This window comes from Hemiscyllium ocellatum, assembly GCF_020745735.1.
Source record: "Hemiscyllium ocellatum isolate sHemOce1 chromosome 27 unlocalized genomic scaffold, sHemOce1.pat.X.cur. SUPER_27_unloc_3, whole genome shotgun sequence".
In the NCBI taxonomy this organism is placed as follows: Eukaryota; Metazoa; Chordata; class Chondrichthyes; order Orectolobiformes; family Hemiscylliidae; genus Hemiscyllium; species Hemiscyllium ocellatum.
The window spans coordinates 2957128-2972207 of record NW_026867498.1 but is presented as its reverse complement, the minus strand read 5'-3'; the positions used below and the strand labels follow the sequence as shown (position 1 = coordinate 2972207).

The following is a 15080-nucleotide window of genomic DNA, read 5'->3' as shown; positions in this document are numbered from 1 at the left end:
TTCCCATTATCTCTTTAGTTGTGCCCTTATAGTTTTTCCTATATTCTACTTAATGTTATTCTAATGTCACAGTTAGAGATTTAGTGTCAGCTTTTGCAACAATGGTCTTGCATTCCAGACCCTACTTAATATTTTCCTAATGTCATGCTGAGATATTTATTATCAATAGTCTCAAGCAGGCTGACTCTACTCATTATTAATCAGATATTTGATGTCATGTCCCAAATATTTATTGTCCCCGTCCTGTCAATCATATTTAGCAGGTGAGGCTAACTTTACTGACTGTTATCTCATCTTGCCATAGTAACCTTTCAGCCTCAACCTTACTCTGCTAATTGGTGTAAGAGCTTTCCTCTATCCTTTGCAACAAATTGGCAGTAGTCTCCATGTTCTAACCCTTCCCATGCTTTCATGCTCTTTATTTTCCATACTATCTAAAAATAGACTCAGAGTTGTAGAGCACAGAAACAAACCCTTCGGTCCACACTGACCAGATCTCCTGAGTTAATCTAGTGATCCATTTGGCAGCATTTTGCCCCTTACCCCTCTGAATCTTTCCTATCCATATCCACATTCAGATGCATTTTAAATACTGTAATTGTACCAGCCTCCACCACTTCCTCTGGCAGCTCATTCCATACACATACCACCCTCTGTGCGAAAGGATTGCCCCTTCGGACCCTCAGAAATCTTTCCCCTCTCACCCTAAACCAATGCCCTCCAGTTCTGATCTCGGCGTCTTGCTCCCACAACAAGGGGAAAAGACATACAAAAGTTGAGCAGCCAGACAAAATGCAAAAGGAATAAAATATCGAGCCAAAGGCAAAAAAATTGTGGCTCTATCTTTTCATCCCGCTGGCATTTGGACACTTAAAATCTGTCAGGAACACCATCCCCAGAGAGCATACCGCGCATGTTTGCCAGTGTCAGTAACGCAGTGCGCATGTTTGCCAGTGTCAGCAAAACACTGAGCATGCTCATCGCTGTACGCAAAAAAAGGCGTGAGACCTTCTTTTGATTGACCAATAGGCAGCATTGGAGGACCGGAAGGAGACTGGTCCTCCTGCCAATCAGAGTCAGCCCATTGTCTGAATGCGGAAGTTGGACTCTGAACTTCTCAAGCTGCAGCTCCTGATCCTCTCTCTCTGAATAAAGATAGAGCTTTACCCAGACTGCACATTCCTTCCTCTGTCCCAGATCTGTGAGTACGGCACTCTCTTATCTCGCCCCCTTTTCCATTTCTTTTTCATTCTGGGGTTCAATTGTTGACTTGCAGCAACTGAAAGGAAAGAGTGAATTCGGCAGGGACAGACTCCGGAAACGTTGATCCAGGTCTGTATCTCAATTGGCAAAATAGTTAGGCAGGAGGCATCAGATGGTGGAGAAGTCGACGAATCGGTTGTAACCCTTCTTCAGGGCTGGGGCTGGGTGCAGAAGCTGCAGAGAAAAGGGGGTGGGGTGAAGTGGGAAAAGGTCAAGACAGTTAGAGGGTACGACCTGGTTGGTCAATAGGAGGAATGAATCTTGTTGGTGGCAGGGAGGAGGGCGGGGATGGGAATGGAGTCAGGGAATGGAGAGGGAGGTTTTTTGATATTGGAAAACTCAACGTTGAGTCCTTCGGGCTGCAGGCTGCCCGGAAGATGAGGTGTTGTCCCTCCAATTTGCGGTTAGATTCGTTGTGGCAATGGAGGAGGCCAAAGATGGTCATGTCAGAAAGGGGGTGGGAAGGAAATTGGAATGGGTGGTTACTGAGAGGTCTGGTCGCCCTCTGCGGGCACAGCTGTGATACTCGGCGAATCGTTCCCCAAGTTTGCACTCGCTCTCCGATATTGAGAAGACCACAATGGCAAATGCAGTACCACAATATGAAGTTATAGCCTTGGCTGTGGAAAACAAACGCAGAAAGGAGGTGCATTGTTTAAATGGAGATGTATTTGAATGTGGAGAAAGTGAGAACTGCAGATGCTGGAGATCAGGCTCAAACATTGTGGTACTGGAAGAGCACGGGAGGTTAGGCAGCATCCGAGGAGCAGGAGAGTTGACGTTTTGGACATGAGCCCTTTATCAGGAATGATGTGTGGATGGACAAAGAGGCCTCAGCGTCCTTCTACACCAGTCACTGTCATTTGTCAGACGGGTGTAGCAAGCAATCAGCAAGGCAAGTGGTATATTAGCAAGAGGAGAAAGTGAGGACTGCAGATGCTGGAGATCAGAGCCGAAAATGTGTTGCTGGAAAAGCGCAGCAGGTCAGGCAGCATCCAAGGATCAGGAGAATCCACGTTTTGGGCATGAGCCCTTCTTCAGGAATGAGGAAAGTGTGCCAAGCAGGCTAAGATAAAAGGAAGGGAGGAGGGACTTGGGGGAGGGGCGTTGGAAATGCGGTAGGTGGAAGGATGTTAAGGTGAAGGTGATAGGCCGGAGTGGGAGAGGGGGTGGGGGTGGAGAGGTCAGGAAGAAGATTGCAGGTTGGGAAGGTGGTGCTGAGTTCGAGGGTTGGGACTGAGACAAGGTGGAGGGAGGGAAAATGAGAAAACTGGGGCTCAAGGGCGGAGGAGCGGGAAGTGGTCCAACTAGTCATGGAGATGTACAGCTTAGAAACAGACCCTTCAGTTCAACCCGTTCATGCCAACCAGATATCCCACCCCAATCTAATCCCAACTGCCAGCATTTGGCCCATATCCCTTCAAACCCTTCCTATTCATACACCTGTCCAGATGTCTTTTAAATGTTGCAATTGTACTGGCCTCCACCATTTCCTCTGGCAGCTCATTCCATACACGTAATACCCTCTGTGTGAAAAAGTTTCACCTCAGATCTCATTTGTATCTTTTCCCCTCACCCTAAACATATGCCCTCTAGTTCTGGACTCTTTTCCCCCCGACCCCCTCCCCTGGATAAGGCTTTGTCTATTTATCCTATCCATGCCCTTCATGATTTTATAGGTTACTCCTTAGCCTCCAACGCTGAGGGGAAACAGCCCTCGCCTCCCTATCGATCACATCCTCCAACCCTGGCAACATCCTTGTAAATTTTTTCTGAACACTTTGAAGTTTCCCAACATCTTACTGATACTAAGGAAACCAGAATTGCACACAATATACCAAATGTGGCCTAACCAATGTCCTGTACAGCCGCAACATAACTTCCCAAATCCTATACTCAGAGGATTGGGGAAGTTTTCAAAACCTACAAAAGACAACTGGGAAAGAATGGAGGGACAAACTGAACCTTTGAGGGTCAGCTTGGAGGCATCAAGGTCTCAGGACAGGGTGGGGATGACCCCAGCTATAGGCCACATACCAGAAAATGGAACTAGATTGATTTAAGATATCTGGTCAGTACAGGCTTGTTGGACAGAAGGGTCTGTTTCTGTGCTGTACATCTCTATGACTCTGGCTTTCCACTAACTTTTGCCACGTCAATAGGTTCACTTTCTCTCTAATGTCGGCGTTAATGCCTTGACGTCTCATTTTGCTCCCACCTTCCCGGGGTCGTTAACCATTTTGTGTGTGGTCCTTGCTCAAGAAGCTGCGAGGCAGGTTCACCCTGAACTGACACTTTTTTTTTTGCTTCCCAAAATCAGACCTGCTCACTCTCAGCAGGATCCCAGTGTTGGGAAAGATATTAACTTTCAGGTGGAGGTATCCAAAGTTCAGAGATGTCAGTCTTGACATTTTTGCTTTTTCTGTCCCTGTAAGATCCTGAATCAGCACCTTCAGGGGAATTAGTTGAGGGGGAGAGAGAGTGGGATGGTGCTTTCAATTTTGTGGAATAACAAAAGAAAAGAATGTTCTGCAAAAAGTAGAATTGCTTGTTCAGAATTTCTACCCTGCACTGACAGTGTAATCTATTCTGACAGAATTTTTGAAGATTTGAAGAGGGAAGTTTTAAAATCAACAGATGAAGGGCTTATAACCGAAACATTGACGCTCCTGCTCCTCGGATGCTGCCTGACTCCCCTGTGCTTTTCCAGTACCACATTTTTCGACTGACTCTCCAGCATCTCCGGTCCTCACTTTGATGTCAATGTCTGACAGTCACTCAATCCACTGGGGCCAGCAAAGATTTTCGACCGTGATTTCTGTGAGAGGGATCAACGCTTTTTGGTTCCTGTCTGAGTTTGTTTTCAGCATCAGTGTGACTGGACGAGAGACCCCACTGTTGCAGCACACTGTGCGTGGAGCCTGAAACCGTTATACGGCAGGGAGGGGCTCTACACGTGTTTGTGTGAGCAGCTGAAGCTTTGGCCATGGAGAAACCCGAGGAATCCCGCCCTGTGGAGAAACAGTGGAAGTGTAGGGACTGTGGGAAAGGCTTCCGAGTCCCATCAGCCCTGGAGACTCATCGGCGCAGTCACACCGGGGAGAGGCCATTCCCCTGCCCCGACTGTGGGAAGGCCTTCAGACATTCCTCCCACCTGCTGGCCCACCAGCAGGACCACACGGGGGAAAGACCCTTCAACTGCCCTGAGTGCGGGAAGGCCTTCGTGTTTTTCTCCGCCCTGTTGGCCCACCAGCGGGTCCACACAGGAGAGAGGCCGTTCAGCTGCCCAGAGTGCGGGAAGGCTTTTACCAACAACTCCAACCTGCGGACCCACCAGCGGATCCACACGGGGGAAAGGCCCTTCAGCTGCCCTGAGTGTGGGAAGGCCTTCAGCGATTCCTCCACCCTGCGGACCCACCGGCGTGTCCACATGGGGCAGAGGCCCTTCAGCTGCCCCGAGTGTGGGAAGTCCTTTACCCACGTCTCCTCCCTGATGAGGCACCAGCGGGTCCACACCGGGGAGAGGCCGTTCACCTGTTCTCAGTGCGGGAAGGGCTTCATCTGCTCCTCCACCCTGCGGAGCCACCAGTGGGTCCACACCGGGGAGAGGCTCTTCAGCTGCCCCGAGTGTGGGAAGGGCTTCAGCACATCCTCCACCCTGCTGAAGCACCAGCGGGTACACAGCGGGGAGAGGCCGTACATCTGCTCTCAGTGCGGGAAGGCCTTCAGCACATCCTCCACCCTGCTGACCCACCAGCAGGTCCACAACGGGGAGAGGCCGTACATCTGCTCTCAGTGCGGGAAGGCCTTTACCCAGTCCTCCCACCTGCTGACACACCGGCGTGTCCACACGGGGCAGAGGCCATTTAGCTGCCCCGAGTGCGGGAAGGCCTTTACCCACGTCTCCACCCTGATGAGGCACCAGCGTGTCCACAGCGGGGAGAGGCCGTTCACCTGCTCTCAGTGTGGGAAGGGCTTCACCTGCTCCTCCCACCTGCGGAGCCACCAGCGGGTCCACACGGGGGAGAGGCCCTTCAGCTGCCCCGAGTGTGGGAAGGTCTTCAGCAGATCTTCCTCCCTGCTGAGGCACCGGCGGATCCACACCGGAGAGAGGCCGTTCAGCTGCCCCGAGTGTGGCAAGGCCTTCAGCAGATCTTCCTCCCTGCTGACCCACCAGCGGATCCACACCGGGGAGAGACCATACACCTGCCCTCACTGCGGGAAGGGCTTCACCTGCTCCTCCAACCTGCGGAAGCACCAGCGAGTTCATGTGCCATCGCAGGGGGATTGAAGGAGTGACGGCCGAGTCCCATTATCGATTGGAATATCAACCCGGTTCCGGGGACTCCCAGGTTCGAATCCCGCCACGACAGATGGCAGAATTGGTATTCGGTCAGAAATGTGGAATTTGGAATCTAACGATGAGACCACTTCAGGGAGGGGGTGGTAGGGGGAGAAAGCCCCCATCTGATTCCCTGTCTCCCTTGTTAGGGAAGAGAACTGCCATTGTGGGAAAGGATACACTCAGTCGTTCCAGCTGCATCCTTTACCCGGTCTGGCCTACACGTGACTCCAGACCCACAGCAGTGTGGTTGACTCTACACTGCCCCTTCCTGGCAAAGGAGTGGGGAGAAACTTAACTGGAGACAGGGTATGGGTTGAAATTGCTGAGTGAGGCAATACTTCCTCCGGGTTACGGCTGTACCAAGGATCCAATTTCAAAGGGACAGCTTGGTGCTGATCAATAGTAAAGACAGTGAGGGGGGGGGGGCGTGGGGGGAACAGGGGAGGTGTGGTGTGTGCACTTTCACCTTGAGCTGTTCAAAAAGCAACTACTTTTTCTCTGCCTTTTTGCTGGGGGGATCTGAAGCTGTAACAAAGTTGGGTTGCAATAAAGGTTACCTGAACTTACCACTGGGCTCAGACTCTCATTGAAAGCTTTGAGCTCCAAGAGGTTTTTGTTTTAAAGCTGCTCATTTCTTTCAGCCTCCTGCACTACGTTTAGAACATAGAACAATCCAATGCAGAACAGGCCCTTTGGCCCTCGAGGTTGTGCTGACCTATGAATTATTTTCAGCTCGTTCCCCTACACTATCCCAAAATCATCCATGCACTTATCTAAGGATTGTTTAAATCTCCCTAATGTGGCTGAGTTGACTACCTTAGCAGGTAGGGCATTCCACGCCCTTACCACTCTCTGTGTAAAGACCTTGCCTCTGACATCTGTCTTAAATCCATCACCCCTCAATTTGTAGTTATGCCCCCTCATACGAGCTAACGTCATCACCCTAGGAAAAAGTCTTTCTCTGTCTACCCTATCAAATCCTCTGATCATCTTTTATGTCTCTATCAAATCCCTCTTAACCGCCTTCTTTCCAATGAGAAAAGACCCAAGTCTCTCAGCTCGAAATGTCGACTCTCTTGCTCCTTGGATGCTGCCTGACCTGCTGCGCTTTTCCAGCAACACATTTTCAGCTCATCAATATATAAGCCTCATGGAACAGCGTCATAAGACACAGAACTTATATCAAAAGATCAGTGTCATGCAACTGATAGAATATATTGAACAAACTTAGATAGTCTTCATCTCTTAGAATGGGTGTGGGCTTTGGTTCATTAATCTGTAACAATGTTCTTGAGATGACAAGGTTTTATAAAAGAAAGGCATCTCCGCTCGGACAATGCATTAAAGGTGTGAGATTTGAGTCTGTCTGTATTCCAATCTTGAATCAGACTGGTTCTGTTTCCAAAGTCGGAATTTGTAAAATATTACATGCATTGACTGCCTGCAGATTGTGTGCTTTTTGAACAAAATTGAATGTATCTGCAAATATAATTCTGCCAATACAATTTCACCCCAAAGAGTAGTGTGTGTGTGGGCATGAGAGCATGTGCATGTGAGTTTGTGTGTGAGTGCGCGCAGAAGTGTGTGTGTGCATGCTTGGGAAAGTGAGAGTGTGATGGAGTCTGAGGCTGCGAGTGTGAGAGTGTTGAGGGGTGTGTGTTGTCTGTGTGAGAGATGGATATGTGTGTGAGAGAGAGGCTTATTAAAAGCAAGGGGTTGCATTTTTGCTAAAACAAGGACTTGTACAGATAATGATCGGGCCATGAGTCGTGTTATGGAACAGACAGACATGGGGCGGGGGTGTTCAGGTACATAGTTCTTTGGAGGTTGCACCACTGGTAGACAGGGTGGTTAAGGCGGCGTTTTGCAACATTGCCTTCATTGTTCACACCACTGAGGAGAGGGGTTGGGACATCATATTGAGGTTGTACAGGATGTTCGAGTAAAAAGTGAGGTCTGCAGATGCTGGAGATCAGAGCTGAAAATGTGTTGAAGGGCTCTGGCCCGAAACGTCAAATTTCCTGTTCCTTGGATGCTGCCTAACCTGCTGTGCTTTAAACGGGATGGTGGTGAGGCCACTTTCAGAGGACTGAGTACAGTTCTGGTGACCCTGTATTAGGAAGAACACTAATAGCGTTTAATAAAGATTTACCAGGATGTTGTAAGGACTGGAGGGTTTGAATTATAAGGAGAGGCTGGGACTTTATTCACTGGAGCACAGGAGGTTGGGGGTTGACCTCATTGAGATTGATAAAATCATGAGCAGTGGAGGTAAGGTGAATAGCAAATGGCTCTTGTTTAGCGTAGGGGAACTTAAAACTAGAGGGGGAGGGGGGGTCATTTTTTTAATGTAAGGAGAGAGATTTAAAAGGAAGCGGAGGGGCAACATTTTGAAAGAGGGTGAGTTGCATGTGGAATGAACTTGCTGAGGATGTGCTGTTTACCCCTCACTGTGTGTTTTAATCCTTGTGCTGTTTACCCCTCACTGTGTTTTTAATCCTTGTGCTGTTTACTCTTTGCTGTTACTTGTGCAATTGCTGAGGGTAGTGTGTAAATACTAGTGAAGGATACTATGCACCAACATGTATATGTTCCTCAGTCATTGAAGGGGCAGGACCTGTTGAGAATGGTTTGTAAAGCAGGTTGTGCACTAAGCCTTGTTAACATGGAGATAGTTTGTTCATTGGAAAAGTAGACTTTTTATTATTTAGAGTCAGATGTACAGCATGGAAACAGACCCATTTAGTCCAACCTGTCCATGCCAACCAGATATCCTACATGAATCTAGTCCCCTTTGCCAGCACTATATCCCTCTAAACCATTCCTATTCATATACCCATCCAGATACCTTTTAAAGGCTGTAATTATATCAGCCTCCACCACGTCCTCTGGCAGCTCATTCCATACCTGCACCACCCTCTGCATGGAAACATTGCCCTTCAGGTACCTTTTATATCTTTGTGGCCTGACCCTAAACCTATGTCCTCTAGTTGTGAAGGTCACCCCAACACGGAGGAAAAGACTTAAAAACATTGAGCAGCAAGACAAATGCAAAAGCAATCAAATATCGAGCCACATGGGGGAAAAAAAATATCGCTCTGCCTTTGTGGATCTCCGATAGATTTTTAAGTTTCCAAATGCCTGTCAATAACACCAGCATTGCTACAGAGCATATTGTGTACACTCCTCGGTGTCACCAAGCAGGGCACATCTTTGCCAGTGTCACCAAAACATTGGGCGTGTTCCTCATGTCGGCAGAAAAGGGGCGAAACCTACTTTTGATGGACAAATAAGGATCACTGGAGGACCGGAAGGAGACTTGTCCTCCTGCCATTCGGAGCTCCCCAGTGGTGAATGCGGAAGTTGGGCCATGAGGTTCTGAAGCTCCTGCCCCTCCTCCCTCTCAATGAAGATTGAGTTTCACTCAGACTGCAGCTTCCTTCCTCTGTCCAACATCTGTGTGTACAGCATTCTCTTTTCTCACCCCCTTTTCCATTTACGTTTCATTCTGGGGTTCTATTGTTGACTTGGAGCAACTGAAAGGAATGGGAGTGAATCCAGCGAGGGGACAGACTCTGGAAAAGTTAGTCCAAGCCTTTGTCTCAATTGGCAAAATAGACAGGCAGGAGACTGGAAGAACGCAGCAAGCCAGGCAGTATCAGGAGGTGGAGAAGTTGAGGTATCTGGTGGAACCCTTGTTCAGGATTGGGGGTGGGTATAGGGAGAGCTGTGGAACAAGGGTGTGCTGGGGGCAGGGTGATGAAGTGAGGATAGGTGGAGACAGGTAGAGGGTACAATAGACAATAGGTGCAGGAGGCAGTTCTTCTGCCCTGCGAGCCAGCACCACCATTCATTATGATCATGGCTGATCATCCTCAATCAGTATCCTGTTCCTGCCTTACCCCCATAACCTGGTTGGTGAATGGGAGGAAGGAATCTAGTTGGCAGGGAAGAGTGGAAGGGGCTGGGAAGTGAGTTGGGGGATGGGATGGGAGATTATTTGAAATTGGAGAACTCCGTGTCGAGTCCTCCGGGCTGTGGACTGCTCAGACAAGATGAGGTTTTGTTCCTCCAATTTGTCAGAAGGGGAGTGGGAAGGGGCATTAAAATGGGTGGAGACTGGGAAGTCCGCTCAGCCTCTGCGGACCTGGCTGTGATGCTCGGCAAACCATTCCCCAAGTTTACACTCGGTCTTCCTGATGTAGAGAAGACCACAACTGGCAAAGCACAGTGGGTGCTGTTTACTGAATATAGTCCACACCTCCCGCTGCTGCTATAACGTGGTTTGTTTGGAAGCCCGAGCTTTCAGAGTGATTAGATTTACTTTAGATTTTATTACCTAGTGTGGAAACAGGCCCTTCAGCCCAAACCGACCCTTCAAAGAGCAACCCACCCAGACCCATTCCCCTACATTTACCCCTTCACCTAACACTAAGGGCAATTTAGTATGGCCAATTCACCTAACCTGCGGATCTTTGGACTGTGGGACGAAACCGGATCACCGGAGAAAACCCACGCAGACATGGGGAGAATGTGCAAACTCCACCCAGACAGTTGCCCGAGGTGGGAATTGAACCCAGATCTCTGGCGCTGTAAGGCAGCAGTGCTAACCAACAGTGCTGCTGCTGCTTCAGGTGGTTATGGAGAATACGATGATTAGACTGTTTATATCCAAAGGAATCCAGTGTCATGGAGATGTGATACATTAAACAATTTAGATTAAATCATTCATCTTTTAGAATGGGGTTCTGTTCTTTGGTATGTTAATCCCAGAACCTGTTTCAAGTAATTTTTTCAAAAACATAATTTAAATGCAGAGCTTTTCTATCAAAAATGTCAGGCCGACTCGACATTGGGACCCAGACAGAATTCACACCTATTGGTGGGTAGGCTGGGACTTGTTTTCACTGGAGCACAAGAGGTTGAAAGGTGAAGGTGTCGGGTGCCTCATTAGTGAGTTTGTAGATGACATTTAGATTGATGGAATATCAGAGAGTGAAGGGGACTGTCAGACGATACAGCAGAATATATAGATTGGAGAGTTGGGAAGAGAAATGGCAGATGGAGTTCAATCCAGACAAATGCGAGGTCTTGCATTTTGGAAGATGCAATTCAAGAGCGAATCATACAGTAAATGGAAAGGTCCAGGGGGAAATTGATTTATTGCGAGATCTGGGTGTTCATGTCTATTGTTCTCTGAAGGTGGCAATGCATGTCAGAGCGGTCAAGGCAGCATACAACACGCGTTCCATCATCGGACAGATTGAGTAAAAGAGCTGGCAGGTCATGTTAAAGATATAAAAGATTTTGGTTTGGCCACATTTGGAATACTGCGTACAATTCCGGTCACCAGATTTCCAAAAGGATGTGGATACTTTGGAGAGAGTGCGGAGGAGGTTCGCCAGGATGTTGCCTGTTACCGAGAGCAGTAGCTATGAGGAGAGGTTGAGCAGATTAGGATTATTTTCATTGGAAATAAGGAGGTAAAGTGGGTGGGTGGGTGGGTGGGGGGGGTCTTGATTGAGGCCTAAAAACCATGAGAGGTGTAGACAGGGGTGGATAGGATGAATTATTTTCCCAGAGGGGAAGTCTTAATTACTCAGGCTCACAAGTTCAAAGTGAGAGGGGAAAGGTTTGAGGGAGATATACACAGAGGGTGGTGGGTGCCTCGAATGCATCGCCAGCGGAGGCAGTAGGGGTGGGATCGAGAGCATCATTTAAGATGTATCTAGACAGATACATGAATGGGCCAGGGAGATCCAAGATGGCGGCGACTCAGCAAGTCTGAGTTTACAGTGCTCTTCCCAAAACCTGGGTAAAGTGAGTTACTCACCCCCACCACACTTACCAAACCACCCAAAAAAAAAATTCTAACCTTAATTAGCTGTTTACTATTATATTTAAGCAGTTTAATATTAAGTGGATAATGAGTAAACCAAAGGGATCCCGCAGCTCTCAGAAAACAAAGACCCCTCCCCCACCCTCCTCTCCTCCTCAGGCTGCAGCTGATGTAAAAACAGGCCTTGAAGAGATGATTGCCAGGCTGGAAACGACACTCGTCAATTTCATCGCAGAATCCAGACAGAGATGGAATGCATTCGAAGAAAAGCTACAAAAGCACAGCCAGGCTATTGAGGAATTACAGGGCCGAGTGGAGGGGGCGGAGCTAAAGGCCACGACCTCCGAGGCTGCAGCACAAACAGCTGCAGAACAGGTGCGAGCTCTGGAGCAGAGAGTCCGGGCCTTTGAAATCTACATGGATGACCTGGATAATAGAAATCGGAGAAAGAATATCCGTCTTCTGGGCCTCCCTGAACAAGAAGGGAAAGGACAGTTAGCAGTATTTCTGGAGCGATGGTTGCCCCAGCTTTTAAACCTGGGGGCTGAAACTGACCGGGGAAGGGTGGAGTGGGCCTACCGGGTCGCAGTACGCGGATCTGGCCCAAACCAGCGCCCACGCCCGGTCCTGTTCCGGCTGCAGAGTTATAGGGAGAGGCAGATACTCCTGGATGCCTCCAGAAAGCTTGGAAAGGATCCTAAAGCTATGATTCATGAAGGATCCAAGATTATGTTATTTCAGGACTTCTCCCCGGCTTTGGCACGAAGGAGGAAGGCGTTTGATGAGGTGAAGAAATGTCTAAGGAACTTAAATATTCAATACACCTTACGCTACCCAGCGACGTTATGCTTTAACCACGAAGGATCCGAGTATAATTTTAGATCACCAGAAGAGGCTAAGGAACTTTTAGACTCGTTTAAATAAATCGTAAGAGACAATTTATGTTGGCTTGCCTCTTCCACACTCCGTGGGGAGAAATGGATACTTTACTCTACTTTACTTTTGCTTCTGGGAGCAGGGTTGTCTTCTCTTGCTATTTTATGTTATTATACTTAATTGTAATTTGTTGGAGTTGTAATTTTATAGTTATGTGTGTTTGTACGTGGCATTGATGCTGTCAGATATACTCAGGTATGGGTGGGGAGGGGTGGGGGTGGGGCGCTCACTGTCAATTCTAGCTCGGTATTATATCTAAATCCTATTAAGGAGCGCCCGGGTCAAGGGTGGGACACTGTTTGGGAGAGGATATGGTGGACCTTTAGAAAGGAAGTAAGGCCCCCTGAGAACAAGGGGGAGGATCTCCATTCAAACATGTTTTTTTTTGTTCTTATTGTTTGGAAATAGTTTCCTTTTTATTATACTGTTATGAGTGTATTAGAGAACATTTTCTCTTGTTTGAAGGATGTAAGTGACTCAACTATACACTCTGGATAATTGTGGATTAGATTAGTAGTTAACTGAGTTTCACTGTTTTTCTTTCTTCTTTAGTATCATTCCTTTGAATTTTGATGATTAATATAAAAATAGATCTTAAATATATAATGTTTGTGCTTGAAAGTTCTGTTTATTTTTGTAACTCTGTCAAAATATTAAATTTCTAATAAAAATATCTTTAAAAAAAAAATGAATGGGCCAGGAGCAAAGGGATACAGATCCTTAGAAAATAGGTGACAAGTTTAGATCGAGTATCTCGATCAGCATAGCCTTGGAGGGCTGAAGGGCCTGTTCCTGTGCTGCAAGGTTCTTTGTTCTCTGTATAGAAGTTGACAAAACTTCTATACAGATAAGGTGAACGGCATTTGTCGTTTCAAGATTAGGGAGCAAATTAAGGTGAGAGGAGAAAGATTTAAAAAACACATGAGGAATGAATGTCCAGAGGAAATGGTGGATGCAAGTTGAGTAACAACGTTTAAAAGACATTTGGATAAGTACATGAATAGGAAAGGTTCGGAGGAATATGGGCCAAACACAGGCAGGTAGGACTAGTTTAGTTTGTGGATATAGTCAGCATGGAGTAGTTGGGCTGAAGGTAAAAACAATGACTGCAGATGCTGGAAACCAGATTTTGGATTAGTGGGGCTGGAAGAGCACAGCAGTTCAGGCAGCATCCGAGGAGCCCAATTTAGATTAGATTAGATTCCTTACAGTGTGGAAACAGGCCCTTCGGCCCAACAAGTCCACACCAACCCGCCAAAGCGCAACCCACCCATACCCCTACATTTACCCCTTACCTAACACTACAGGCAATTTAGCATGGCCAATTCACCTGACCCGCACATCTTTGGACTGTGGGAGGAAACCGGAGCACCTGGAGGAAACCCATGCAGACACGGGGAGAACGTGCAAACTCCACACAGGCAGTCGCCTGAGTCGGGAACTGAACCCGGGTCTCAGGCGCTGTGAGACAGCAGTGCTAGCCACCGTGCCACCCACAATTGTTGGGCTAAAGGGTCTGTTTCTGTGCTGTATGACTCTAACTGTTCTGTACTGGTCTTAAAATCATTTTACTTGCGTTCCCCCATCAACATCCACTTCATTGTTGTTCTAAAATCAGATGAACTCAGCCTTGAATACATTTAATGACCCCCTAACTGCAGGAAGACATCCCTACTTCTGAAATCAATTCCTCTTGCCTTGCTGATTACTTGCACCCGTCTGACAACTGGCAGTGACTGGTGTGGACGGATGCTGAGGCCACTTTTTACATCCACACATCATTCCCGAGGAAGGGCTCGTGCCTGAAACGTCGATTCTCCTGCTCCTCGGATGCTGTCTGACCTCTTGTGCTTTTCCAGTGCCACACTTTTCGACCCTCCTCTCCAACATCTGCAGTCCTCACTTTCTTCACATCCCAATATATCACCATTTACACAACGTACCTCCTTTTGGCAGTTTTTTTTCATGAGAGGCTATAACTTCACACTGGGACTGCATTTGCCATGTGTATGCCAATTGAGACACAGACCTGGACCAACGTTTCCCGACTCTGTCCCCTCCCTGGATTCACTCGGTTTATTTTCAGTTGTTGCAAGTCAACAATTTAATCCCAGAATGAAAAAAATGAAATGGAAAAGAGAGTGCCGTACTCACAGATGGTGGATAGAGGAAGGAAGTTGCAGTCTGAAGTGAAGCTCGATCTTCATTTGGAGAGGAGCAGCAGCTTCAGAACCTGATGGTCCATCTTCCGCATTCAGACAATTGGGGAGCTCTGATTGGCAGGAGGACCAGGCTCCTTGTCTGGCTTCTCATTGGTCCATCTGAAGAAGGATTTGCATACAGCGAAGAGCATGCGCGGCTTTTGCTGAACCAGCATAGAGTCATAGAAATGTACAGCATGGAAACAGACCCTTCTGTCCAACCCGTCCATGCTGACCAGATATCCCAACCCAATCTAGTTCCGTCCCTCAACACCTGGCCCACATCCCTCCAAAACCTTCCTATTCATATACCCATCCAAATACTACCTCAAATGTTGCATTTGTACCAGCCTCCACCACTTCCACTGGCAGCTCATTCCATGTACATGTACCACCCTCTGTGTGAAATAATTGCCCCATAGGTCTCTTTTATATCTTTCCCCTCTCATTCTAAACCTATGCCCTCTATTTCTGGACTCCCCGACTCAAGGGAAAA

General features: G+C 47.8%; 1 protein-coding gene across 1 annotated transcript in view; it reads left to right on the top strand.

The window, feature by feature from the left end:
* Nucleotides 1-4236: 4236 nt before the first annotated feature.
* Nucleotides 4237-15080, top strand: part of LOC132808049 (zinc finger protein 850-like) — a 102367-nt gene continuing 91523 nt past the window's right edge. The window contains exon 1 of the mRNA XM_060821962.1: nucleotides 4237-5517. Coding sequence (XP_060677945.1) covers nucleotides 4250-5517 — 1268 coding nt within the window. The 5' untranslated portion in view covers nucleotides 4237-4249. The remainder of the gene's footprint in view (nucleotides 5518-15080) is intronic.